Here is a 25,526-nt window from a genome sequence, read left to right as displayed (position 1 = left end):
CTTTAAATGAATGACAAATACCTGTTGGACCACAATTGCATATTATCGTACCAACACAGCTGATGTGCAGACAGGCACCCAAAAGCATCAAATCAACCAAACGCACGGAAGTAAACAGCACAAATGTAACACATTTACATAAGGAAGCCACAGGACATCTTAAACTTCCTAGAATACCTGAGGGAGGTCTGACTGGACAGTCTGTCAGCCCCCTCCTGCTCATCGGAATCAGACTCAGTCACCGGAGTCTCGTCCTCCACCTCTACCTCCTTCTCCTTCTCCTCACCCTCACCCTCACACTCCTCCTCTCTGTGGAGGCAGGGGGAATGAGGGGTGGTGAAAGGATGGATAGGTGGGGGGGATGAGGAAGAGACGATGCGATTCCAATCACGTGCAAATGAAATAACAAACACTTTTGGTAGATACAGAGATAGAAAAAGGAAAGACAGACAATGAAGACATAAAGAACGGAAATGGAGTGAGAGAAGCACTGACAGAGGACGTGGATTATTTCAGGAAACACAGTCCATGCACACAGGGACAAAATGTAATGACAGGAGAGGTGGAAAAGAAAAGCTAGGGAGAGAACGTATCAAGTGATCCATGGTAGGCTTCTGCTCAGACAACTGGACGAGATGAAAAACCGCTAGTCTAAAGCCGGCTTAGGTCCGGAATCAGCCAAGTGTTTGGTCTATTGGAACCAGTTGAGTATTGTTAGCGTGAGCTGTTGTTCCAAGTGACACCAGAGCCGTGTGTGTGTTTGACAAATGGAACGTGTATGTCCAACACTCTCACAATTACTCACATCCAACAATCTCACAGTTACTCTTATTTGCCCTCATGTTCTAGCAGGTGTTCCAGCAGCAACATGACCAAATTGCGCTTTGTTCACTCTTTACACAAGAAAAGATTGATGACAGGATGAAGGAGAGAGAGAACTCGAATGAAGAGACACATAAGAAGGGGAACGATTAAACCTTTTAGTACACAAGCCTGTGCTGAGTCATGAACTGCATTAGCATCACAACCAAACCAGAGGAGTTAACTCGTGTAGGCTGCTGAGACGTTTGCATTATTTTGCATTATTGCTGGATGAGGTCACACGCTGGATGCTGGGTTTCATGTAACACACACTCGTCATGTAGGTAAGTGAGGAGAAGTGGTGGTAATTGGTAGGCTGGGGGGTCACAAAGGTCACCAGCTGACCTCTTTATTTATTTTTCATAGGTAAGCTTTGAACTTACATGGATGGAAGGAAACCTGAAAGAGCTCTGCAGCAGAAAGTGTCGATACGAGACCATCAGAACCATTTACTTGAGTTCAGTTAGCACATACGTATATCCTTTTAACCCCTTCTTCCCTCTCTGAGGCGACACTTCGTCTTCGCCCCACCTGACGTCCTCCACCCTCTTACCTTTCACTCATGTCCTCCGCTCTCTTTCCGCTGAAGGGCTGGTGGAAGCCGGCCCTCTGAGGGGAGGCGGGGCTGCAGGGGGAGGCATGGCCGGGCCGCCCGAGGGAGGCTCTGCGGCTCCGTCTCCTCTCCAGGCCTGGCTTCTTGTTGTCACCATTTAGGCTCGCTCTTCTGCGATCCCGTCGTCCTTTCGCCGGGGGCTGACTGTCGTCATTGCCATCTTCATGCCGTAAGGTCGTCTGGGGAAATGGATGAACAATTAAACCTTCATGATCTTCCAGACACCTTTTGTCTAAAAACACATTTGTCTCTGACTAAACCTTTAACTTCATCTAGAGGAGCTTTTAGAGGGGTTTCAACGTGTTCCATGGTATTCTATGGACTACAGACCAGTAAGTGAACACCACATAACACCAAAACATAATGTCAGAGACTAAGTCTGCAGGTAAATTCACAAAAATGAATGAAATTGTGTCAAATAACCAGCACATGCTTGTGAATATGTCAAACCTCATAGATGTTGAGCTGCTCGACCAGGTCTAGATCAGTACCCTTCCGTCCCAGGTGTCTTTGGGATACCGTCTCCATACCCTGTTCCTCTAAACCATCCACCATGTCATAGAATGTATCCTGGTCAGGCAGGGCTGCCAGAGTCTGCAAAGGGGAGAGAGAGAGAGGGATTATGGGAATGTAATACATGTTCATAACACAAACAACTAACCAGTGAAGAGAGGGCCTCCATCTTATGATAGTATAGGGTCATTACCTTGTTTATGAGGGTCATAGCGTAGACCAGCAGCTCTGTGTCGACTCCATCCTTCTCATGCAAGATCTCCATAGCATTGGCCCACGGCTTGGAGCCTTTAAATGAGTCCACAGACATCAATCAGTCACAAGGAAAACCATCATATCTTATCAGTTCCATTTGATATTATCACAGTTCTCTAATGTGTTTCGAATCTGGTTGATAAATATTATAAGCAGGATAATGTATTGTCAGCAGGTGACCCCACTCAAGTGAAGTTTATTCCACCATCATCACCCGCTAACAGCACGTTCTCCCTCCTTAGTTGGCAGCGTGTTGAATCTCTACCATTTTTGGTGTCCACAGTGGTGATGGCCTGAATGAGCAGAGGGGCGTTGGACTCAGAGTACTCCACAAACACCAGCAACAACTTCAGAGCCGTTTTCACCACCAGTCGGAACTGAGGGGCAAAATACACAAAACGTCCATAATTCCACAGAAACAAGAAAGAGATTGAGTCAAGTGAACTCAACTTTTTCCTGTGGCCCAATATCACATACAATGCCTCATTGACTCCTAGCCTATTCAGTAAAGTATAGATGGTTTTGAAGTATATTCAAAATCTACAAATGGAGGTTTCAAAATGTTTGGCCTGGTGTGCTTAACTTGTTGAGTTTGCGTTGTACCTTTGAGCCGACCAGCGCATACAGCCACTGGATAGTTTCATCGTGGCCAATGACCCCGTTCATCCCGTCCACATACAGCATGATCTGCCCCAGAGCTGAGAGAGAGAGAAAGAGAGAGAGAGAGGGGGACAGAGAGAGAGGGAGAAAGAGGGGGGGGGGGGGCAGAGAGACAGGGAGAGAGAGAGAGGAAGGGAAATTCAGGAAGGTGGATTCAACAAATAGGAGAAACATATTTGGATGAAGCCATTCCACTTCACAGTAAGGGCACGGCATTTCCTGGAATTTACAGCATTCCTGTAACTGCAGCAAAGTTTTAAGAAACTGCTGGACACTGAGGGGGACATGAAAGTGAAAGTGAACTCTTACGCAACGTTTTGGAACTATAAATTATTCAGCTGCTGTTTTTGTCATTTAAAAGTTGCAGTTTAAATTGTGAAACTGCAGAAAATGAAGATCAAAGCTGAATCCAAAGTTCCACGTCTCTTTCTTCTTCCTGGTTTGTTTTGTCTGACTGAGTTCTGCCTTTCTTACAAGACCATTCAATATTTTTGTCAGTATGTGTGTTATTCAAGGGATCATAACTCATTAAGGTGTCTATACATTAAACTCACAAAGGTCTGAATTTGTTGTTTTATATTGTTATTCAATGTATGAAACAATCTGTGAATCAGTTCGATGAGCATTAGTGGATTTTAAAACTGCGACTTGATTTGTTCAGTTTTGTGTAGATTTAATCTAAATAAATCTATTTTAACAAGAAAAATACTGTGGAGGGGTGTGTGTGTGTGTGTGTGTGTGTGTGTGTGTGTGTGTGTGTGTGTGTGTGTGCATGTGTGTATTAGTGAAACTGAAATATAGAGAATATAGTAATTGTGATAGAGATGCTCAAATATGATTGATCTTATCTACATGCAGGATCAAATGATGAAAATATTATGTGTGTGTGTTTAAACTACATAGATGGAAGGTCATGAAAATGTTAACTATCCATTCACATGTAAGACTATGACCCTGAATTACAGACAAAAAAGCTCCCTGAGGAGGAGGCATGGAAAACAGGAAAACTCTTCACAAGAAAGCTTTTAAAGCAAGCATAATCAACGTTTGAGTGTTCTAGAAGTGAAATCTGGAGCCTGTGTGTGATTATATGTTTCTTTAGGAACAGGAGACTCAACACACACGATGATAAACACAAACTGAGCTCAGACTTGAACAAAACCAATTTTTCAGGCTAAACAGCAATGAAACTTAAAAGACACTGCAGGACAATGAAAATGAAAATGAACTCTTACTGACTTACTTAGAGCTGAGAGAGAGGGGGGCAGAGAGAGAGAAAGGGTTAGGGAGGATAGAGGGACAGGGAGAGAGAGAGAGAGGAAGGGAAATTCAGGAAGGTGGATTCAACATTCCAGTAAACAAATCAAACTGGCTGAGCTGCCTCAGTATGGGGCACAGGCAGGGTGAGTCATGAGCTCAAAATAGGAGAAACATATTTGGATGAAGCCATTCCACTTCACAGTAAGGGTGCAGCATTTTGTATGAACAGTTTCAAGTTTCTACTGAGCATTTACAGGAAATCTAACTGCAGCAAAGGACCTTTATAAACATTTATGTTTTGATGGTGATGGGACCAATTTTCATATTGATGTTGACTAGTATTTCTGTAAAAAAAAAGAAAAGAAACTCTTCATTTCTAACCGAGTAACCTTTAAATAAACTACAGTGAAAGTTTTAAGACACTGCTGGACACTGAGGGGAAAGTGAAAGTGAAAGAGAACTCTTAACTTACGCCATGTGTCAAAGTACAAGTTTAGAACAAGCAAACAAGAAGCACAGACACCTGCGGAGCAGCAGAGAGAGCAGCAGTCATGAAGCTGGACCCCAATTTGAGACTTGAAGTTCTATCTGAAATCCTTGGAAAAGAAGTCAAAGCCTCGGACCAGACCCAAGGCACAGCAGATAATGTTTTGTCTGTTGATGAATTTCATCTCAGCAACATCTTAGGGACTCTACTTTCACTTCTGATGAAGGTGTTCATCAATGAGGACGATTTTTTTGACCCTCAGTATGACTACGACTTCTCAGATCCGTCTGAGTTGCCCCCCTGCGAGAGAGGAAATGAGCCTTATGCACGCCCGTACGGGTGGTACCGCATAGCCTTAAAGGTCAAGGGTAAATACCCAGACGGAGACAAGTGGTTGGGCAGCAATGGATTGAGAAGTCACTCTGACCCGGGAGAATGGCCTGTTTCCTTCCATGGCACAAGCTTAGACGGAGCAAAAGGCATCATCACCCGCAACTACAAGGCAGGACCCGGAGCCCTGTATGGAAGAGGAATCTACTCCACTCCAGATATTAATGTGGCTGAAGAGCTCTACGCCAGGACCTTCCAGTCAAAGACGACAAGAAAACACTACAAGGTGATCCTTCAAAACCGAATCAATCCGCAAAAGAGAGAGATCTGCACCAGGAATGATTACTGGCTCATTCCTGTACCGCAAGGAGCGCCTGCTTATGAGGAGCGGAGGATTGTGACAAGCTCTATCCGACCGTATGGCATTCTGATTAAGGAATTAAACCAGCCAAGCTGCGTAATTCTTTAGCTGCTGTTCTTTGTCATTTAAAAGCACCAGTTTATATATATTTGTATCAGTATATTCACATACAGTATATTCACATGTATTCTGAGCATTGACTACAATTTGAATATATAAATGACTAAAGACATGATAATGTGAAAAATTGAGCTTTGGATGATTTTCGAGGGATACCTCATAAAGTGTATACAGTATCAATGCATTTTAGTCATAAAGGTCTGACTTTGTTGTTTTATATTGTTTTTCAAAGTATGAAACAATCTGTGAATCAGTTTGATAAGAAAAAGTAAATTCTAACACTAAAACTTCATTGTTTTGTTTTGTGTAGATTTAGCTTGAGGCCTTTATGTCTTTGACATGTGAATCAACAATCGAGACAAATCTATTTTGTGTGTATGTGCATGTGTATGTAAGTGAAAAGGAAAGCAAAAGAAAAGTCAAAGGAAAATCCTCTGAATAGACTTTGTGCTTTGTAATAGAGATGAACATATATGTTTTATCTTAAAACTAGATGCAGGACAAAAGGAAACATGTGAAACAACTGAATGAATTGTGGGGAATGCTGAAAATAAACACACAAATGGAAATATTTGTCTACGTGTGTTTTTAAATTACATAGATGGAGGGTCATGAAAAGGTAAAATACATGTTGAGAAAAAAAGAATATAAATGTGAACTAGAAATGCATTTCCTGAAGAAAATGCGCTGTGAATGCAAACGGTGAAAATGTTGCTGAATGCTAAACAAGTCAGGCTGCTGATTGTGCATAAACAACAGGTGCAGACAATTAAGCACAAACACAGCCAACCAAAACATGCAGTACACACACGGGGAAGGCTGAATTTTTTATAAATAAAAGTAGTTAAGTAGTAAGTAGTAGTTAAACTCGGAATATCGGAAAACACTTTAAATATTTGGAAACGCTGAATGGATGACTGAAACCCTGAAGTCTATAAGCCTGAAAAATGCTTGATGGTTTCTCTATGTGAATAGGTCTCAGCTGAAAAATGCTGAGGAGGCACGACCAAACAGGAAATCCTGTATCAGAACTGTCATAAGAGCTCAACTGCTGCATTGTTTGATCTCCTTCCCTTTACAATGACAAGACAGTAACAAAGGACAAAAACACGTCTGATAAAAAAAGATTGGCACCACAAGAACGTGTTTAAAGCCAATAATCAATGGAGTGTTCTAAAAGTAAAATCTGGAGCCTGTGAGTGAGGCGCTCCTGAGCAACCTAAGGAGTGAGACATATGTCCCCCAGAGTCTCCACCGCAATTTAATGTTAGGTGTACATAGAAGCAGGAATTACTGGCCTTCAAATTGAAGGTGCCAGAGATCTTCCAAGTGACACGACAAGATGATTTGGCCTTAATCAAAGCTGAGCTACAAGCTAGCTAAATACAACATGCTAACGATTAAGATGCTAATGACGCCAAGTTAGCCTCACTCAAAGGGGCTATGGGGGAATTTGATGATTTTCTTCGCTGCCCAATCAGGCGACTTCACTGAGCTGAAGACCCAATGCGGTCAGCTAGCTGCTAAGGTTTCTAAATTAGGAAGGAAGTGCGAAGACCTGCTGGACCCGGCTCACAGATCCACCCAGCTGAGGCCAAGATCAGGTGAGCGACCATGTCCCATCACAGCCAGGTCTCTCTACTAAAGTGCCAGTGCCAACATTTAACAACGTGCTAGAGAGCTTCGACAAGTCAACACTGGTAATATTAGAGATATCCATTTTGCCAGACCACATGCTGAAGGTCGCCTGGGCTCGGGCGGATTTCAACGACGCCAGGAATCAGCCACGTGGCATGAATGCGGTTCGCTATGGTCTTTTCTATCCGGCCATCTCCGGATCAGCTCCAGAGATGTGGAAGAAGACTTTGTCTACGCAGGCAATGCCAAAGCCTGTAAATTTTTTACATTAATCTGCCTTAATGTATGTTGAGGGTCATCGTAGGGGGGTCGTGGTCTTTGCTGAATGCATTCTGTTTCTTCACTTACAAGAGACACGACACATATGATGAAAACACAAACTGAGCACAAACAAACAAAACAACAAAACCAATTTTTCATATTGATCTTGATTTATATTTCTGTGAAAAATAGTCAAACTTCAAAATTTCCCTCCAACAACATTTCAGACTACGTCACCTTACAATACAGTACAATGAAACTTAAAAGACACTGATTGGAAATGAAAGTGAAAGAGAACTCAAGGTGTTGCACGTATAAGTTTGAAACACACAAACAGGATGCACAGACGCCAACGGAGCAGCACAGAGAGCAGCAGTCATGCATCTGGAGCCCAAACTCAGACTTGAAATTATCTCAGAGGTCCTTGGGAGAGAAATCAAAGCCTTTGACAAGACACGAGGGACACAGGCTGATGTTTTGTCTGTTGATGAATTTCATCGCAGCAACATCTTAGGTAATGAAGACTCATCTCCAAGGAAAAGCTTCCTCAACCCGGAGGATTTCTTTGACCCTCAGTATGACTACGACTTCACAAATCGGTCTGAGTCAACCACCTTCGAGAGAGGAAATGAGCCTTATGCACGCCCGTACGGGTGGTACCGCATGGCCCTAAAGGTCAAGGGGAAATACTCAGGTGGAGACTTGTGGCTGGGCAGCAACAGGTGGAGGAGTCACTCTGACCCAGAAGAATGGCCCGTTTCCTATCACGGCACAGGCTTAGACGGAGCAAAAGGCATCATCACCAGCAACTACAAGGCAGGACCCAGAGCCCTGTATGGAAGAGGAATCTACTCCACGCCAGATATCAATGTGGCTGAAGGGCGCTACGCCAAGACCTTCCAGTCAAAGATGACAGGGAAACACTACATGATGATCCTGCAAAACCGAATCAACCCTGAAAAGAGAGAGATCTGCACCAGGAAAGATTACTGGCTCATTCCTGTTCCAGAGGGATCGTCTGCCAATAAGGAGCGGAGGATCGTGGAACGCTCTCTCAGACCGTACGGCATTCTGATTAAGGAAATAAAAAATGAAGAAGAAGAAGAAGAAGAGCGACGACGACAACAACAACAACAACAACAACAACAACAACAACAACAAGAAGAAGAAGAAGAAGAAGAAGAAGAAGAAGAAGAAGAAGAAGAAGAAGAAGAAGAAGAAGAAGAAGAAGAAGAAGAAGAAGAAGAAGAAGAAGAAGAGCGACAACAAGAAGAAGAAGAAGAAGAAGAAGAGCGACAACAAGAAGAAGAAGAAGAAGAAGAAGAAGAAGAAGAAGAAGAAGAAGAAGAAGAAGAAGAGCGACAAGAAGAAGAAGAAGAAGAAGAAGAAGAAGAAGAAGAAGAAGAAGAAGAAGAAGAAGAAGAAGAAGAAGAAGAAGAAGAAGAAGAAGAAGAAGAAGAAGAAGAAGAAGAAGAAGAAGAAGAAGAAGAAGAAGAAGAAGAAGAAGAAGAAGAAGAAGAAGAAGAAGAAGAAGAAGAAGAAGAAGAAGAAGAAGAAGAAGAAGAAGAAGAAGAAGCTTATGCTACTGCTGAGCCGGAACAATCCTGCATAATTATGTAGCTGCTGTTTTTTGTCATTTATAAGTAGCAGTTTCAATTTTTAAACTGCATAAAATGACAATCAAAGCTGAATCCAAAGTTCCATGTGTCTATCTTCTTTCCGGTTGGTTCTTCTGATTCTCTGTTAGATCGTCTCTGATTGAGAGTTCTACCTATGACACACAACCAATCAATCATTTTCACAGTAGGTACACATATATTGACAGGTATTTGCACATTAATTACAATTTGAATATACGTATAAATGATTGAATACTTTTGACATCTGGAAAAACCCGATGTCATGAAAAAAAGGGATTTTGTATGTTTTTCAAGGGATCATAACTCAAAGTGTAAACAGTATCTAAATGTTAAAGTCATACTGACTGTTGTTTTATCTTCTTATTCAATTCATGAATCAATCTGTCAATCAGTTTTGTAAGTAAAAGTGGATTCTAGCACCACGACTTGATCGCTTTGTTTTGTGTAGATTTGGCTTAAGGGCTTTATGTCTTTGACAGATGAATCAACAATCTAAATAAATCTATTTTGACAAAATACTGTGAATGTTTGTGTGTGTGTGTGTGTGTGTGTGTGTGTGTGTGTGTGTGTGTGTGTATGTGTGTGTGTGTGTGTGAATTCATAAGCAAATTCAGTTTTACTGGAAACAGAAACTATAGCTGTGATCAAACCTCATAACCACACTTGGATCACAGTCATTCCACACAGCATCAGCTGATCACACACACCCACACACAACTGGCACAAAACAAGCACCTAAATGACAGTGAGCGTCATGTCTGTGCCATGCTGCCACACCTAAAACAAACAATGCTTGTGTCGTCTGCACACACAAATAAATAGGTGTAGATGTCCTACATACAATAGGTGTGTGTGGGTTTGGGTGTTTTCCCAGGAGAAAACCTTCAGTCAGCACGTTTGAAAGTGTTGAGGTTAAAGCACATAATAAATAATCTGGAGCCTGTGTGTGATTATTTGTTACTTTAGGAATAGGAGCCACGACACACACGACGATAAACACACACTGAGCTCAGACATGAACAAAACCAATTTTCCAGAATGAAACTTACATTTTTTACCTCAAGTTACATTTCAAAATAAACCTCCTCAGAATAAACAGCAATGAAACGTATAAGACACTGCAGGACAATATACGGAAACGAAAGTGATCTCTTACGCCACAGGTTGAAAGTTTCGAAAAAGCAAACAGGATGCACAGACGCCAGCGGAGCAGCACAGAGAGCAGCAGTCACGCATCTGGAGCCCAAACTCAGACTTGAAATTATCTCAGAGGTCCTTGGAAGAAAAATCAAAACTTTTGACAAGACACGAGGGACACAGGCTGATGTTTTGTCTGTTGATGAATTTCATCGCAGCAACATCTTAGGTAATGAAGACTCATCTCCAAGGAAAAGCTTCCTCAACCCGGAGGATTTCTTTGACCCTAAGTATGACTGCGACTTCACGGGTCAGTCTGGGTCACCCGCCTGTGAGCGAGGAAATGAGCCTTATGCACGCCCGTACGGGTGGTACCGCATGGCCTTAAAGGTCAAGGGGAAATACTCAGATGGAGACTCGTGGCTGGGCAGCAATGGATGGAGGAGTCACTCTGACCCAGAAGAATGGTCCGTTTCCTATCACGGCACAAGCTTAGACGGGGCAAAAGGCTTCATCACCAGCAACTACAAGGCAGGACCCAGAGCCCTGTATGGAAGAGGAATCTACTCCACGCCAGATATTAATGTGGCTGAAGGGCGCTACGCCAAGACCTTCCAGTCAAAGACGACAGGGAAACACTACATGATGATCCTGCAAAACCGAATCAATCCTGAAAAGAGAGAGATCTGCACCAGGAAAGATTACTGGCTCATTCCTGTTCCAGAGGGATCGTCTGCCAGTAAGGAGCGGAGGACCGTCTCTCAGACCGTACGGCATTCTGATTAAGGAAAGAGAAAGCGATGATGATGAAGATGATGATGATGATTAAAAAGATGCTGTTGCTGTTCCTTATGAGGTTGGTTATGATGAAGACGACGCTGTTGGTGTTGATTCTGACGTTGACTATGATAAAGGTGATGATGATGCAGGGCAGGAAGAATTCTGTGTAATTATTCAGCTGCTGTTTTTGTCATTTAAAAGTTGCAGTTTAAATTGTGAAACTGCAGAAAATGAAGATCAAAGCTGAATCCAAAGTTCCACGTCTCTATCTTCTTCCTGGTTTGTTTTGTCTGACTGAGTTCTGCCTTTCTTACAAGACCATTCAATATTTTTGTCAGTATGTGTGTTATTCAAGGGATCATAACTCATTAAGGTGTCTATACATTAAACTCACAAAGGTCTGAATTTGTTGTTTTATATTGTTATTCAATGTATGAAACAATCTGTGAATCAGTTCGATGAGCATTAGTGGATTTTAAAACTGCGACTTGATTTGTTCAGTTTTGTGTAGATTTAATCTAAATAAATCTATTTTAACAAGAAAAATACTGTGAAGGGGTGTGTGTGTGTGTGTGTGTGTGTGTGTGTGTGTGTGTGTGTCATAGTCAATAGTCAAACTTCAAAATTTCCATCCAACAACATTTCAGACTACGTCACCTTACAATACAGTACAATGAAACTTAAAAGACACTGATTGGAAATGAAAGTGAAAGAGAACTCAAGGTGTTGCACGTATAAGTTTGAAACACAAAAACCGGTATCACAGACGCCAGCGGAGCAGCACAGAGAGCAGCAGTCATGCATCTGGAGCCCAAACTCAGACTTGAAATTATCTCAGAGGTCCTTGGAAGAAAAATCAAAACTTTTGACAAGACACGAGGGACACAAGCTGATGTTTTGTCTGTTGATGAATTTCATCGCAGCAACATCTTAGGTAATGAAGACTCATCTCCAAGGAAAAGCTTCCTCGACCCGGAGGATTTCTTTGACCCTAAGTATGACTGCGACTTCACAGATCGGTCTGAGTCGGCCGCCTGCGAGCGAGGAAATGAGCCTTATGCACGCCCGTACGGGTGGTACCGCATGGCCCTAAAGGTCAAGGGGAAATACCCAGATGGAAATAGGTGGCTTGGCAGCAATGGATGGAGGAGTCACTCTGACCCAGAAGAATGGCCTGTTTCCTATCACGGCACAGGCTTAGACGGAGCAAAAGGCATCATCACCAGCAACTACAAGGCAGGACCCAGAGCCAAGTATGGAAGAGGAATCTACTCCACGCCAGATATTAATGCGGCTGAAGGGCGCTACGCCAAGACCTTCCAGTCAAAGACGACAGGGAAACACTACATGATGATCCTGCAAAACCGAATCAACCCTGAAAAGAGAGAGATCTGCACCAGGAAAGATTACTGGCTCATTCCTGTTCCAGAGGGATCGTCTGCCAATAAGGAGCGGAGGATCGTGGAACGCTCTCTCAGACCGTACGGCATTCTGATTAAGGAAATAAAAAATGAAGAAGAAGAAGAAGAAGAAGAAGAAGAAGAAGAAGAAGAAGAGCGACGACGACAACAAGAAGAAGAAGAAGAAGAAGAAGAAGAAGAGCGACGACGACAACAACAAGAAGAAGAAGAAGAAGAAGAAGAGCGACGACGACAACAAGAAGAAGAAGAAGAAGAAGAAGAAGAGCAACGACGACAAGAAGAAGAAGAAGAAGAAGAAGAAGAAGAGCGACGACGACAAGAAGAAGAAGAAGAAGAAGAGCGACGACGACAACAACAACAACAAGAAGAAGAAGAAGAAGAGCGACGACGACAACAACAACAAGAAGAAGAAGAAGAAGAAGAAGAAGAAGAAGAAGAAGAAGAGCGACGACGACAAGAAGAAGAAGAAGAAGAAGAAGAAGAGCAACGACGACAAGAAGAAGAAGAAGAAGAAGAAGAAGAGCGACGACGACAAGAAGAAGAAGAAGAAGAAGAAGAAGAAGAGCGACGACGACAACAAGAAGAAGAAGAAGAAGAAGAAGAAGAAGAGCGACGACGACAACAACAAGAAGAAGAAGAAGAAGAAGAAGAGCGACGACGACGACAAGAAGAAGAAGAAGAAGAAGAAGAAGAAGAGCGACGACGACAAGAAGAAGAAGAAGAAGAAGAGCGACGACGACAACAACAACAACAAGAAGAAGAAGAAGAGCGACGACGACAACAACAACAAGAAGAAGAAGAAGAAGAAGAAGAAGAAGAAGAAGAGCGACGACGACAACAAGAAGAAGAAGAAGAGCAACGACGACAAGAAGAAGAAGAAGAAGAAGAAGAAGAGCGACGACGACAAGAAGAAGAAGAAGAAGAAGAAGAAGAAGAGCGATGACGACAACAACAACAACAACAAGAAGAAGAAGAAGAAGAAGAGCGATGACGACAACAACAACAAGAAGAAGAAGCTTATGCTATGGCGGAAGAATCCTGCATAATTATGTAGCTGCTGTTTTTTTGTCATTTATAAGTAGCAGTTTCAATTTTTAAACTGCATAAAATGACAATCAAAGCTGAATCCAAAGTTCCACGTGTCTATCTTCTTTCCGGTTGGTTCTTCTGATTCTCTGTTAAATCGTCTCTGATTGAGAGTTCTACCTATGACACACAACCAATCAATCATTTTCACAGTATGTACACATATATTGACAGGTATTTGCACATTAATTACAATTTGAATATACGTATAAATGATTGAATACTTTTGACATCTGGAAAAACCCGATGTCATGAAAAAAAGGGATTTTGTATGTTTTTCAAGGGATCATAACTCATAGTGTAAACAGTATCCAAATGTAAAAGTCACACTGACTCTGTTGTTTTATCTTCTTATTCAATTCATGAATCAATCTGTGAATCAGTTTTGTAAGTAAAAGTGGATTCTAGCACTACGACTTGATCGCTTTGTTTTGTGCAGATTTGGCTTAAGGGCTTTATGTCTTTGACAGATGAATCAGCAATCTAAATAAATCTATTTTGACAAAATACTGTGAATGTTTTGTGTGTGTGTGTGTGTGTGTGTGTGTGTGTGTGTGTGTGTGTGTGTGTGTGAATTCATAAGCAAATTCAGTTTTACTGGAAACAGAAACTATAGCTGTGATCAAACCTCATAACCACACTTGGATCACAGTCATTCCACACAGCATCAGCTGATCACACACACCCACACACAACTATGTCACAAAACAAGCACCTAAATGACAGTGAGCGTCATGTCTGTGCCATGCTGCCACACCTAAAACAAACAATGCTTGTGTCGTCTGCACACACAAATAAATAGGTGTAGATGTCCTACATACAACAGGTGTGTGTGGGTTTGGGTGTTTTCCCAGGAGAAAACCTTCAGTCAGCACGTTTGAAAGTGTTGAGGTTTCAGCAGTGTGTTTGTGTGTGTGTGTGTGTGTGCGTGTGTGTGTGTGTGACAAGAGCAGACTTTCTACTTTGGTTCTGACTTTGCAGGGCAGGAAGGATTCTGTGTAATTATTTCGCTGCTGTTTTTGTCATTTAAAAGTTGCAGTTTAAATTGTGAAACTGCAGAAAATGAAGATCAAAGCTGAATCCAAAGTTCCACGTCTCTTTCTTCTTCCTGGTTTGTTCTTCTGATTCTCTGTTAGATCGTGTCTGACTGAGTTCCGCCTTCCTTACAAGACCATTCAATTTTTTTGTCAGTATGTGTGTTATTCAAGGGATAATAACACATAATCATAACTCATTAAGTTGTCTATAAATTAAACTCAAAGAGGTCTGAATTTGTTGTTTTGTATTGTAATTCAATGTATGAAACAATCTGTGAATCAGTTCAAAAGTGGATTTTAACACTGCGACTTGATTTGTTCAGTTTTGTGTAGATTTAATCTAAATAAATCTATTTTAACAAGAAAAATACTGTGGAGAGGTGTGTGTGTGTGTGTGTGTGTGCATGCGTGTATTAGTGAAACTGAAATACAGAGAATATAGTAATTGTGATAGAGATGCTCAAATATGATTGATCTTATCTACATGCAGGATCAAATGATGAAAATATTATGTGTGTGTTTAAACTACATAGATGGAAGGTCATGAAAATGTTAACTATCCATTCACATGTAAGACTATGACCCTGAATTACAGACAAAAAAACTCCCTGAGGACGAGGCATGGAAAACAGGAAAACTCTTCACAAGAAAGCTTTTAAAGCAAGCATAATCAACGTTTGAGTGTTCTAGAAGTGAAATCTGGAGCCTGTGTGTGATTATATGTTTCTTTAGGAACAGGAGACTCAACACACACGATGATAAACACAAACTGAGCTCAGACTTGAACAAAACCAATTTTTCAGGCTAAACAGCAATGAAACTTAAAAGACACTGCAGGACAATGAAAATGAAAATGAACTCTTACTGACTTACTTAGAGATGAGAGAGAGGGGGGCAGAGAGAGAGAAAGGGTTAGGGAGGATAGAGGGACAGGGAGAGAGAGAGAGAGGAAGGGAAATTCAGGAAGGTGGATTCAACATTCCAGTAAACAAATCAAACTGGCTGAGCTGCCTCAGTATGGGGCACAGGCAGGGTGAGTCATGAGCTCAAAATAGGAGAAACATATTTGGATGAAGCCATTCCACTTCACAGTAAGGGTGCAGCATTTTGTATGAACAGTTTCAAGTTTCTACTGAGCATTTACAGGAAATCTAACTGCAGCAAAGGACCTTTATAAACATTTATGTTTTGATGGTGATGGGACCAATTTTCATATTGATGTTGACTAGTATTTCTGTAAAAAAAAAGAAAAGAAACTCTTCATTTCTAACCAAGTAACCTTTAAATAAACTACAGTGAAAGTTTTAGGACACTGCTGGACACTGAGGGGAAAGTGAAAGTGAAAGAGAACTCTTATCTTACGCCATGTGTCAAAGTACAAGTTTAGAACAAGCAAACAAGAAGCACAGACACCTGCGGAGCAGCAGAGAGAGCAGCAGTCATGAAGCTGGACCCCAATTTGAGACTTGAAGTTCTATCTGAAATCCTTGGAAAAGAAGTCAAAGCCTCGGACCAGACCCAAGGCACAGCAGATAATGTTTTGTCTGTTGATGATTTTCATCTCAGCAACATCTTAGGGACTCTACTTTCACTTCTGATGAAGGTGTTCATCAATGAGGACGATTTTTTTGACCCTCAGTATGACTACGACTTCTCAGATCCGTCTGAGTTGCCCCCCTGCGAGAGAGGAAATGAGCCTTATGCACGCCCGTACGGGTGGTACCGCATAGCCTTAAAGGTCAAGGGTAAATACCCAGACGGAGACAAGTGGTTGGGCAGCAATGGATTGAGGAGTCACTCTGACCCGGGAGAATGGCCTGTTTCCTTCCATGGCACAAGCTTAGACGGAGCAAAAGGCATCATCACCCGCAACTACAAGGCAGGACCCGGAGCCCTGTATGGAAGAGGAATCTACTCCACTCCAGATATTAATGTGGCTGAAGAGCTCTACGCCAGGACCTTCCAGTCAAAGACTACAAGAAAACACTACAAGGTGATCCTTCAAAACCGAATCAATCCGCAAAAGAGAGAGATCTGCACCAGGAATGATTACTGGCTCATTCCTGTACCGCAAGGAGCGCCTGCTTATGAGGAGCGGAGGATTGTGACAAGCTCTATCCGACCGTATGGCATTCTGATTAAGGAATTAAACCAGCCAAGCTGCGTAATTCTTTAGCTGCTGTTCTTTGTCATTTAAAAGCACCAGTTTATATATATTTGTATCAGTATATTCACATACAGTATATTCACATGTATTCTGAGCATTGACTACAATTTGAATATATAAATGACTAAAGACATGATAATGTGAAAAATTGAGCTTTGGATGATTTTCGAGGGATACCTCATAAAGTGTATACAGTATCAATGCATTTTAGTCATAAAGGTCTGACTTTGTTGTTTTATATTGTTTTTCAAAGTATGAAACAATCTGTGAATCAGTTTGATAAGAAAAAGTAAATTCTAACACTAAAACTTCATTGTTTTGTTTTGTGTAGATTTAGCTTGAGGCCTTTATGTCTTTGACATGTGAATCAACAATCGAGACAAATCTATTTTGTGTGTATGTGCATGTGTATGTAAGTGAAAAGGAAAGCAAAAGAAAAGTCAAAGGAAAATCCTCTGAATAGACTTTGTGCTTTGTAATAGAGATGAACATATATGTTTTATCTTAAAACTAGATGCAGGACAAAAGGAAACATGTGAAACAACTGAATGAATTGTGGGGAATGCTGAAAATAAACACACAAATGGAAATATTTGTCTACGTGTGTTTTTAAATTACATAGATGGAGGGTCATGAAAAGGTAAAATACATGTTGAGAAAAAAAGAATATAAATGTGAACTAGAAATGCATTTCCTGAAGAAAATGCGCTGTGAATGCAAACGGTGAAAATGTTGCTGAATGCTAAACAAGTCAGGCTGCTGATTGTGCATAAACAACAGGTGCAGACAATTAAGTACAAACACAGCCAACCAAAACATGCAGTACACACACGGGGAAGGCTGAATTTTTTATAAATAAAAGTAGTTAAGTAGTAAGTAGTAGTTAAACTCGGAATATCGGAAAACACTTTAAATATTTGGAAACGCTGAATGGATGACTGAAACCCTGAAGTCTATAAGCCTGAAAAATGCTTGATGGTTTCTCTATGTGAATAGGTCTCAGCTGAAAAATGCTGAGGAGGCACGAACAAACAGGAAATCCTGTATCAGAACTGTCATAAGAGCTCAACTGCTGCATTGTTTGATCTCCTTCCCTTTACAATGACAAGACAGTAACAAAGGACAAAAACACGTCTGATAAAAAAAGATTGGCACCACAAGAACGTGTTTAAAGCCAATAATCAATGGAGTGTTCTAAAAGTAAAATCTGGAGCCTGTGAGTGAGGCGCTCCTGAGCAACCTAAGGAGTGAGACATATGTCCCCCAGAGTCTCCACCGCAATTTAATGTTAGGTGTACATAGAAGCAGGAATTACTGGCCTTCAAATTGAAGGTGCCAGAGATCTTCCAAGTGACACGACAAGATGATTTGGCCTTAATCAAAGCTGAGCTACAAGCTAGCTAAATACAACATGCTAACGATTAAGATGCTAATGACGCCAAGTTAGCCTCACTCAAAGGGGCTATGGGGGAATTTGATGATTTTCTTCGCTGCCCAATCAGGCGACTTCACTGAGCTGAAGACCCAATGCGGTCAGCTAGCTGCTAAGGTTTCTAAATTAGGAAGGAAGTGCGAAGACCTGCTGGACCCGGCTCACAGATCCACCCAGCTGAGGCCAAGATCAGGTGAGCGACCATGTCCCATCACGGCCAGGTCTCTCTACTAAAGTGCCAGTGCCAACATTTAACAACGTGCTAGAGAGCTTCGACAAGTCAACACTGGTAATATTAGAGATATCCATTTTGCCAGACCACATGCTGAAGGTCGCCTGGGCTCGGGCGGATTTCAACGACGCCAGGAATCAGCCACGTGGCATGAATGCGGTTCGCTATGGTCTTTTCTATCCGGCCATCTCCGGATCAGCTCCAGAGATGTGGAAGAAGACTTTGTCTACGCAGGCAATGCCAAAGCCTGTAAATTTTTTACATTAATCTGCCTTAATGTATGTTGAGGGTCATCGTAGGGGGGTCGTGGTCTTTGCTGAATGCATTCTGTTTCTTCACTTACAAGAGACACGACACATATGATGAAAACACAAACTGAGCACAAACAAACAAAACAACAAAACCAATTTTTCATATTGATCTTGATTTATATTTCTGTGAAAAATAGTCAAACTTCAAAATTTCCCTCCAACAACATTTCAGACTACGTCACCTTACAATACAGTACAATGAAACTTAAAAGACACTGATTGGAAATGAAAGTGAAAGAGAACTCAAGGTGTTGCACGTATAAGTTTGAAACACAAAAACCGGTATCACAGACGCCAGCGGAGCAGCACAGAGAGCAGCAGTCATGCATCTGGAGCCAAAACTCAGACTTGAAATTATCTCAGAGGTCCTTGGAAGAAAAATCAAAACTTTTGACAAGACACGAGGGACACAAGCTGATGTTTTGTCTGTTGATGAATTTCATCGCAGCAACATCTTAGGTAATGAAGACTCATCTCCAAGGAAAAGCTTCCTCGACCCGGAGGATTTCTTTGACCCTAAGTATGACTGCGACTTCACAGATCGGTCTGAGTCGGCCGCCTGCGAGCGAGGAAATGAGCCTTATGCACGCCCGTACGGGTGGTACCGCATGGCCCTAAAGGTCAAGGGGAAATACCCAGATGGAAATAGGTGGCTTGGCAGCAATGGATGGAGGAGTGACTCTGACCCAGAAGAATGGCCCGTTTCCTATCACGGCACAGGCTTAGACGGGGCAAAAGGCATCATCACCAGCAACTACAAGGCAGGACCCAGAGCCCTGTATGGAAGAGGAATCTACTCCACGCCAGATATTAATGTGGCTGAAGGGCGCTACGCCAAGACCTTCCAGTCAAAGACGACAGGGAAACACTACATGATGATCCTGCAAAACCGAATCAACCCTGAAAAGAGAGAGATCTGCACCAGGAAAGATTACTGGCTCATTCCTGTTCCAGAGGGATCGTCTGCCAATAAGGAGCGGAGGATCGTGGAAAGCTCTCTCAGACCGTACGGCATTCTGATTAAGGAAATAAAAAATGAAGAAGAAGAAGAAGAAGAAGAAGAAGAAGAAGAGCGACGACGACAACAAGAAGAAGAAGAAGAAGAAGAAGAAGAGCGACGACGACAACAACAACAAGAAGAAGAAGAAGAAGAAGAGCGACGACGACAACAAGAAGAAGAAGAGCGACGACGACGACGACAACAACAACAACAACAACAACAACAAGAAGAAGAGCAACGACGACAAGAAGAAGAAGAAGAAGAAGAAGAAGAGCGACGACGACAAGAAGAAGAAGAAGAAGAAGAAGAAGAAGAGCGACGACGACAACAACAACAACAACAACAAGAAGAAGAAGAAGAAGAAGAGCGACGACGACAACAACAACAAGAAGAAGAAGCTTATGCTATGGCGGAAGAATCCTGCATAATTATGTAGCTGCTGTTTTTTTGTCATTTATAAGTAGCAGTTTCAATTTTTAAACTGCATAAAATGACAATCAAAGCTGAATCCAAAGTTCCACGTGTCTATCTTCTTTCCGGTTGGTTCTTCTGATTCTCTGTTAAATCGTCTCTGATTGAGAGTTCTACCTATGACACACAACCAATCAATCATTTTCACAGTATGTACACATATATTGACAGGTATTTGCACATTAATTACAATTTGAATATACGTATAAATGATTGAATACTTTTGACATCTGGAAAAACCCGATGTCATGGAAAAAAGGGATTTTGTTTGTTTTTTAAGGGATCATAACTCATAGTGTAAACAGTATCCAAATGTAAAAGTCACACTGACTCTGTTGTTTTATCTTCTTATTCAATTCATGAATCAATCTGTGAATCAGTTTTGTAAGTAAAAGTGGATTCTAGCACTACGACTTGATCGCTTTGTTTTGTGCAGATTTGGCTTAAGGGCTTTATGTCTTTGACAGATGAATCAGCAATCTAAATAAATCTATTTTGACAAAATACTGTGAATGTTTGTTTGTGTGTGTGTGTGTGTGTGTGTGTGTGTGTGTGTGTGTGTGTGAATTCATAAGCAAATTCAGTTTTACTGGAAACAGAAACTATAGCTGTGATCAAACCTCATAACCACACTTGGATCACAGTCATTCCACACAGCATCAGCTGATCACACACACCCACACACAACTATGTCACAAAACAAGCACCTAAATGACAGTGAGTGTCGTGTCTGTGCCATGCTGCCACACCGAAAACAAACAATGCTTGTGTCGTCTGCACACACAAATAAATAGGTGTAGATGTCCTACATACAACAGGTGTGTGTGGGTTTGGGTGTTTTCCCAGGAGAAAACCTTCAGTCAGCACGTTTGAAAGTGTTGAGGTTTCAGCAGTGTGTTTGTGTGTGTGTGTGTGTGTGCGTGTGTGTGTGTGTGACAAGAGCAGACTTTCTACTTTGGTTCTGACTTTGCAGGGCAGGAAGGATTCTGTGTAATTATTTCGCTGCTGTTTTTGTCATTTAAAAGTTGCAGTTTAAATTGTGAAACTGCAGAAAATGAAGATCAAAGCTGAATCCAAAGTTCCACGTCTCTTTCTTCTTCCTGGTTTGTTCTTCTGATTCTCTGTTAGATCGTGTCTGACTGAGTTCCGCCTTCCTTACAAGACCATTCAATTTTTTTGTCAGTATGTGTGTTATTCAAGGGATAATAACACATAATCATAACTCATTAAGGTGTCTATAAATTAAACTCACAAAGGTCTGAATTTGTTGTTTTATATTGTTATTCAATGTATGAAACAATCTGTGAATCAGTTCAAAAGTGGATTTTAACACTGCGACTTGATTTGTTCAGTTTTGTGTAGATTTAATCTAAATAAATCTATTTTAACAAGAAAAATACTGTGGAGAGGTGTGTGTGTGTGTGTGTGTGTGTGTGTGTGTGTGTGCATGTGTGTATTAGTGAAACTGAAATACAGAGAATATAGTAATTGTGATAGAGATGCTCAAATATGATTGATCTTATCTACATGCAGGATCAAATGATGAAAATATTATGTGTGTGTTTAAACTACATAGATGGAAGGTCATGAAAATGTTAACTATCCATTCACATGTAAGACTATGACCCTGAATTACAGACAAAAAAACTCCCTGAGGAGGAGGCATGGAAAACAGGAAAACTCTTCACAAGAAAGCTTTTAAAGCAAGCATAATCAACGTTTGAGTGTTCTAGAAGTGAAATCTGGAGCCTGTGTGTGATTATATGTTTCTTTAGGAACAGGAGACTCAACACACACGATGATAAACACAAACTGAGCTCAGACTTGAACAAAACCAATTTTTCAGGCTAAACAGAAATGAAACTTAAAAGACACTGCAGGACAATGAAAATGAAAATGAACTCTTACTGACTTACTTAGAGATGAGAGAGAGAGAGGGGGGGGGGGGCAGAGAGGGAGAAAGGGTTAGGGGGGATAGAGGGACAGGGAGAGAGAGAGAGAGGAAGGGAAATTCAGGAAGGTGGATTCAACATTCCAGTAAACAAATCAAACTGGCTGAGCTGCCTCAGTATGGGGCACAGGCAGGGTGAGTCATGAGCTCAAAATAGGAGAAACATATTTGGATGAAGCCATTCCACTTCACAGTAAGGGTGCAGCATTTTGTATGAACAGTTTCAAGTTTCTACTGAGCATTTATAGGAAATCTAACTGCAGCAAAGGACCTTTATAAACATTTATGTTTTGATGGTGATGGGACCAATTTTCATATTGATGTTGACTAGTATTTCTGTAAAAGAAAAGAAAAGAAACTCTTCATTTCTAACTAAGTAACCTTTAAATAAACTACAGTGAAAGTTTTAGGACACTGCTGGACACTGAGGGGAAAGTGAAAGAGAACTCTTAACTTACGCCATGTGTCAAAGTACAAGTTTAGAACAAGCAAACAAGAAGCACAGACACCTGCGGAGCAGCAGAGAGAGCAACAGTCATGCATCTGGAGCCCAAACTCAGACTTGAAATTATCTCAGAGGTCCTTGGAAGAAAAATCAAAACTTTTGACAAGACACGAGGGACACACGCTGATGTTTTGTCTGTTGATGAATTTCATCGCAGCAACATCTTAGGTAATGAAGACTCATCTCCAAGGAAAAGCTTCCTCGACCCGGAGGATTTCTTTGACCCTAAGTATGACTGCGACTTCACAGATCGGTCTGATTCGGCCGCCTGCGAGCGAGGAAATGAGCCTTATACACGCCCGTACGGGTGGTACCGCATGGCCCTAAAGGTCAAGGGGAAATACCCAGATGGAAATAGGTGGCTTGGCAGCAAAGGATGGAGGAGTCACTCTGACCCAGAAGAATGGCCCGTTTCCTATCACGGCACAAGCTTAGACGGAGCAAAAGGCATCATCACCAGCAACTACAAGGCAGGACCCAGAGCCCTGTATGGAAGAGGAATCTACTCCACGCCAGATATTAATGTGGCTGAAGAGTGCTACGCCAAGACCTTCCAGTCAAAGACGACAGGGAAACACTACATGATGATCCTGCAAAACCGAATCAACCCTGAAAAGAGAGAGATCTGCACCAGGAAAGATTACTGGCTCATTCCTGTTCCAGAGGGATCGTCTGCCAATAAGGAGCGGAGGATCGTGGAACGCTCTCTCAGACCGTACGGCATTCTGATTAAGGAAATAGAAAATGAAGAAGAAGAAGATGAAGAAGAACAAGAAGAAGAAGAAGAAGAAGAAGAAGAGGAAGAAGAGGAAGAAGAAGAAGAAGAAGAAGAAGCTTATGCTACGCCGGAACAATCCTGCATAATTATTTAGCTGCTGTTTTTTGTCATTTATAAGTAGCAGTTTCAATTTTTAAACTGCATAAAATGACAATCAAAGCTGAATCCAAAGTTCCATGTGTCTATCTTCTTTCCGGTTGGTTCTTCTGATTCTCTGTTAGATCGTCTCTGATTGAGAGTTCTACCTATGACACACAACCAATCAATAATTTTCACAGTAGGTACACATATATTGACAGGTATTTGCACATTAATTACAATTTGAATATACGTATTAATGATTGAATACTTTTGACATCTGGAAAAACCCGATGTCATGAAAAAAAGGGATTTTGGATGTTTTTCAAGGGATCATAACTCAAAGTGTAAACAGTATCTAAATGTTAAAGTCATACTGACTCTGTTGTTTTATCTTCTTATTCAATTCATTACATTACATTACAATCATTTCGAGACGCTTTTATCCAAAGCGACTTACATTACAGTTACCACCCTTCGCAGAGGGGGGAGCAATTGAGGGTTCGGTGCCTTGCTCAGGGGCACCTCGGCAGGGGCTCGAACCAGCAACCATCCGGTTCCCAAGCGGAAGCTCTACCCACTGAGCCACTGCCTCCCTATTCATCCCTATTCAATTCATGAATCAATCTGTCAATCAGTTTTGTAAGTAAAAGTGGATTCTAGCACTACGACTTGATCGCTTTGTTTTGTGTAGATTTGGCTTAAGGGCTTTATGTCTTTGACAGATGAATCAACAATCTAAATAAATCTATTTTGACAAAATACTGTGAATGTTTGTGTGTGTGTGTGTGTGTGTGTGCGTGTGTGTGTGTGTGTGTGTGTGTGTGTGAATTCGTAGGCAAATTCAGTTTTACTGGAAACAGAAACTATAGCTGTGATCAAACCTCATAAACACACTTGGATCACAGTCATTCCACACAGCATCAGCTGATCACACACACCCACACACAACTATGTCACAAAACAAGCACCTAAATGACAGTGAGCGTCGTGTCTGTGCCATGCTGCCACATCGAAAACAAACAATGCTTGTGACCTCTGCACACACAAATAAATAGGTGTAGATGTCCTACATACAACAGGTGTGTGTGGGTTTGGGTGTTTTCCCAGGAGAAAACCTTCAGTCAGCACGTTTGAAAGTGTTGAGGTTTCAGCAGTGTGTTTGTGTGTGTGTGTGTGTGTGTGTGTGTGTGTGACAAGAGCAGACTTTCTACTTTGGTTCTGACTTTGACTTTGATAAAGATGATGATGATGCAGGGCAGGAAGAATTCTGTGTAATTATTTAGCTGCTGTTTTTGTCATTTAAAAGTTGCAGTTTAAATTGTGAAACTGCAGAAAATGAAGATCAAAGCTGAATCCAAAGTTCCACGTCTCTATCTTCTGCCTGGTTCGTTCTTCTGATTCTCTGTTAGATCGTGTCTGACTGAGTTCCGCCTTTCTTACAAGACCATTCAATATTTTTGTCAGCATTTTTGTCACTGTGTGTTATTCAAGGGATCATAACACATAATCATAACTCATTAAGTTGTCTATAAATTAAACTCAAAGAGGTCTGAATTTGTTGTTTTGTATTGTTATTCAATGTATGAAACAATCTGTGAATCAGTTCAAAAGTGGATTTTAACACTGCGACTTGATTTGTTCAGATTTGTGTAGATTTAATCTAATATATCTATTTTAACAAGAAAAATACTGTGGAGGGGTGTGTGTGTGTATGTGTGTGTGTGTGTGTGTGTGTGTGTGTGTGTGTGTGTGTGTGTGTGTGTGTGTGTGTGCATGTGTGTATTAGTGAAACTGCAAGATAGAGAATATAGTATTTGTGATAGAGATGCTCAAATATGATTGATCTTATCTACATGCAGGATCAAATGATGAAAATATTATGTGTGTGTGTTTAAACTACATAGATGGAAGGTCATGAAAATGTTAACTATCCATTCACATGTAAGACTTTGACCCTGAATTACAGACAAAAAAGCTCCCTGAGGAGGAGGCATGGAAAACAGGAAAACTCTTCACAAGAAAGCTTTTAAAGCAAGCATAATCAACGTTTGAGTGTTCTAGAAGTGAAATCTGGAGCCTGTGTGTGATTATATGTTTCTTTAGGAACAGGAGACACGACACACACGATGATTAACACA

General features: G+C 41.4%; 5 protein-coding genes and 2 long non-coding RNA genes across 8 annotated transcripts in view; 4 read left to right on the top strand and 3 right to left on the bottom strand.

Annotated features, from left to right (window-relative positions):
* LOC143000505 (FH1/FH2 domain-containing protein 3-like) overlaps positions 1-25,526 on the bottom strand; it is a 66,264-nt gene that overhangs the window by 10,864 nt on the left and 29,874 nt on the right. For both annotated transcript variants that reach the window (XM_076149846.1, XM_076149847.1), the window contains exons 6-10: positions 2,846-2,940; positions 2,508-2,619; positions 2,181-2,275; positions 1,925-2,068; positions 1,415-1,653 (exon numbers count right to left, since the gene is read on the bottom strand). In XM_076149846.1, coding sequence (XP_076005961.1) covers positions 1,415-1,653; positions 1,925-2,068; positions 2,181-2,275; positions 2,508-2,619; positions 2,846-2,940 — 685 coding nt within the window. The remainder of the gene's footprint in view (positions 1-1,414; positions 1,654-1,924; positions 2,069-2,180; positions 2,276-2,507; positions 2,620-2,845; positions 2,941-25,526) is intronic.
* LOC143000513 (uncharacterized) lies at positions 4,594-6,021 on the top strand. The gene has a single exon (XM_076149855.1). The coding sequence runs from the start codon at positions 4,714-4,716 to the stop codon at positions 5,446-5,448; it is 735 nt and encodes a 244-aa protein (XP_076005970.1). The 5' UTR covers positions 4,594-4,713; the 3' UTR covers positions 5,449-6,021.
* Positions 14,284-20,247, bottom strand: LOC143000515 (uncharacterized). The gene is made up of 2 exons (XR_012963633.1): positions 20,198-20,247; positions 14,284-14,552 (listed from the first exon to the last, which is right to left on the bottom strand). It is a non-coding gene; the product is annotated as an uncharacterized LOC143000515 (long non-coding RNA).
* Positions 15,486-17,209, top strand: LOC143000415 (uncharacterized). The gene has a single exon (XM_076149729.1). It carries the CDS (start codon positions 15,902-15,904, stop codon positions 16,634-16,636), a length of 735 nt encoding a protein of 244 aa, XP_076005844.1. The 5' UTR covers positions 15,486-15,901; the 3' UTR covers positions 16,637-17,209.
* LOC143000509 (uncharacterized) lies at positions 18,876-20,314 on the top strand. Its single transcript, XM_076149850.1, has one exon. It carries the CDS (start codon positions 18,926-18,928, stop codon positions 20,036-20,038), a length of 1,113 nt encoding a protein of 370 aa, XP_076005965.1. The 5' UTR covers positions 18,876-18,925; the 3' UTR covers positions 20,039-20,314.
* Positions 20,926-24,147, bottom strand: LOC143000514 (uncharacterized). Its single transcript, XR_012963632.1, has 2 exons — positions 23,560-24,147; positions 20,926-21,194 (listed from the first exon to the last, which is right to left on the bottom strand). It is a non-coding gene; the product is annotated as an uncharacterized LOC143000514 (long non-coding RNA).
* Positions 22,151-25,052, top strand: LOC143000511 (uncharacterized). The gene is made up of 2 exons (XM_076149853.1): positions 22,151-22,217; positions 22,423-25,052. Exon 2 carries the CDS (start codon positions 22,562-22,564, stop codon positions 23,399-23,401), a length of 840 nt encoding a protein of 279 aa, XP_076005968.1. The 5' UTR covers positions 22,151-22,217; positions 22,423-22,561; the 3' UTR covers positions 23,402-25,052.

Source organism: Genypterus blacodes, unplaced genomic scaffold, assembly GCF_046128005.1.
Source record: "Genypterus blacodes isolate CSIRO-AG114 ecotype Tasmania unplaced genomic scaffold, CSIRO-AGI_Gbla_v1 ptg000048l_1, whole genome shotgun sequence".
Taxonomy (NCBI): domain Eukaryota; kingdom Metazoa; phylum Chordata; class Actinopteri; order Ophidiiformes; family Ophidiidae; genus Genypterus; species Genypterus blacodes.
This window is presented reverse-complemented; position numbering and strand designations above follow the sequence as displayed.

What these genes read in the sequence shown, in the direction of transcription:
- LOC143000509 (XM_076149850.1), top strand. Translation starts at nt 18,926, where the DNA reads ATGCATCTGGAGCCAAAACTCAGACTTGAAATTATCTCAGAGGTCCTT.
- LOC143000513 (XM_076149855.1), top strand. Translation starts at nt 4,714, where the DNA reads ATGAAGCTGGACCCCAATTTGAGACTTGAAGTTCTATCTGAAATCCTT.
- LOC143000415 (XM_076149729.1), top strand. Translation starts at nt 15,902, where the DNA reads ATGAAGCTGGACCCCAATTTGAGACTTGAAGTTCTATCTGAAATCCTT.
- LOC143000511 (XM_076149853.1), top strand. Translation starts at nt 22,562, where the DNA reads ATGCATCTGGAGCCCAAACTCAGACTTGAAATTATCTCAGAGGTCCTT.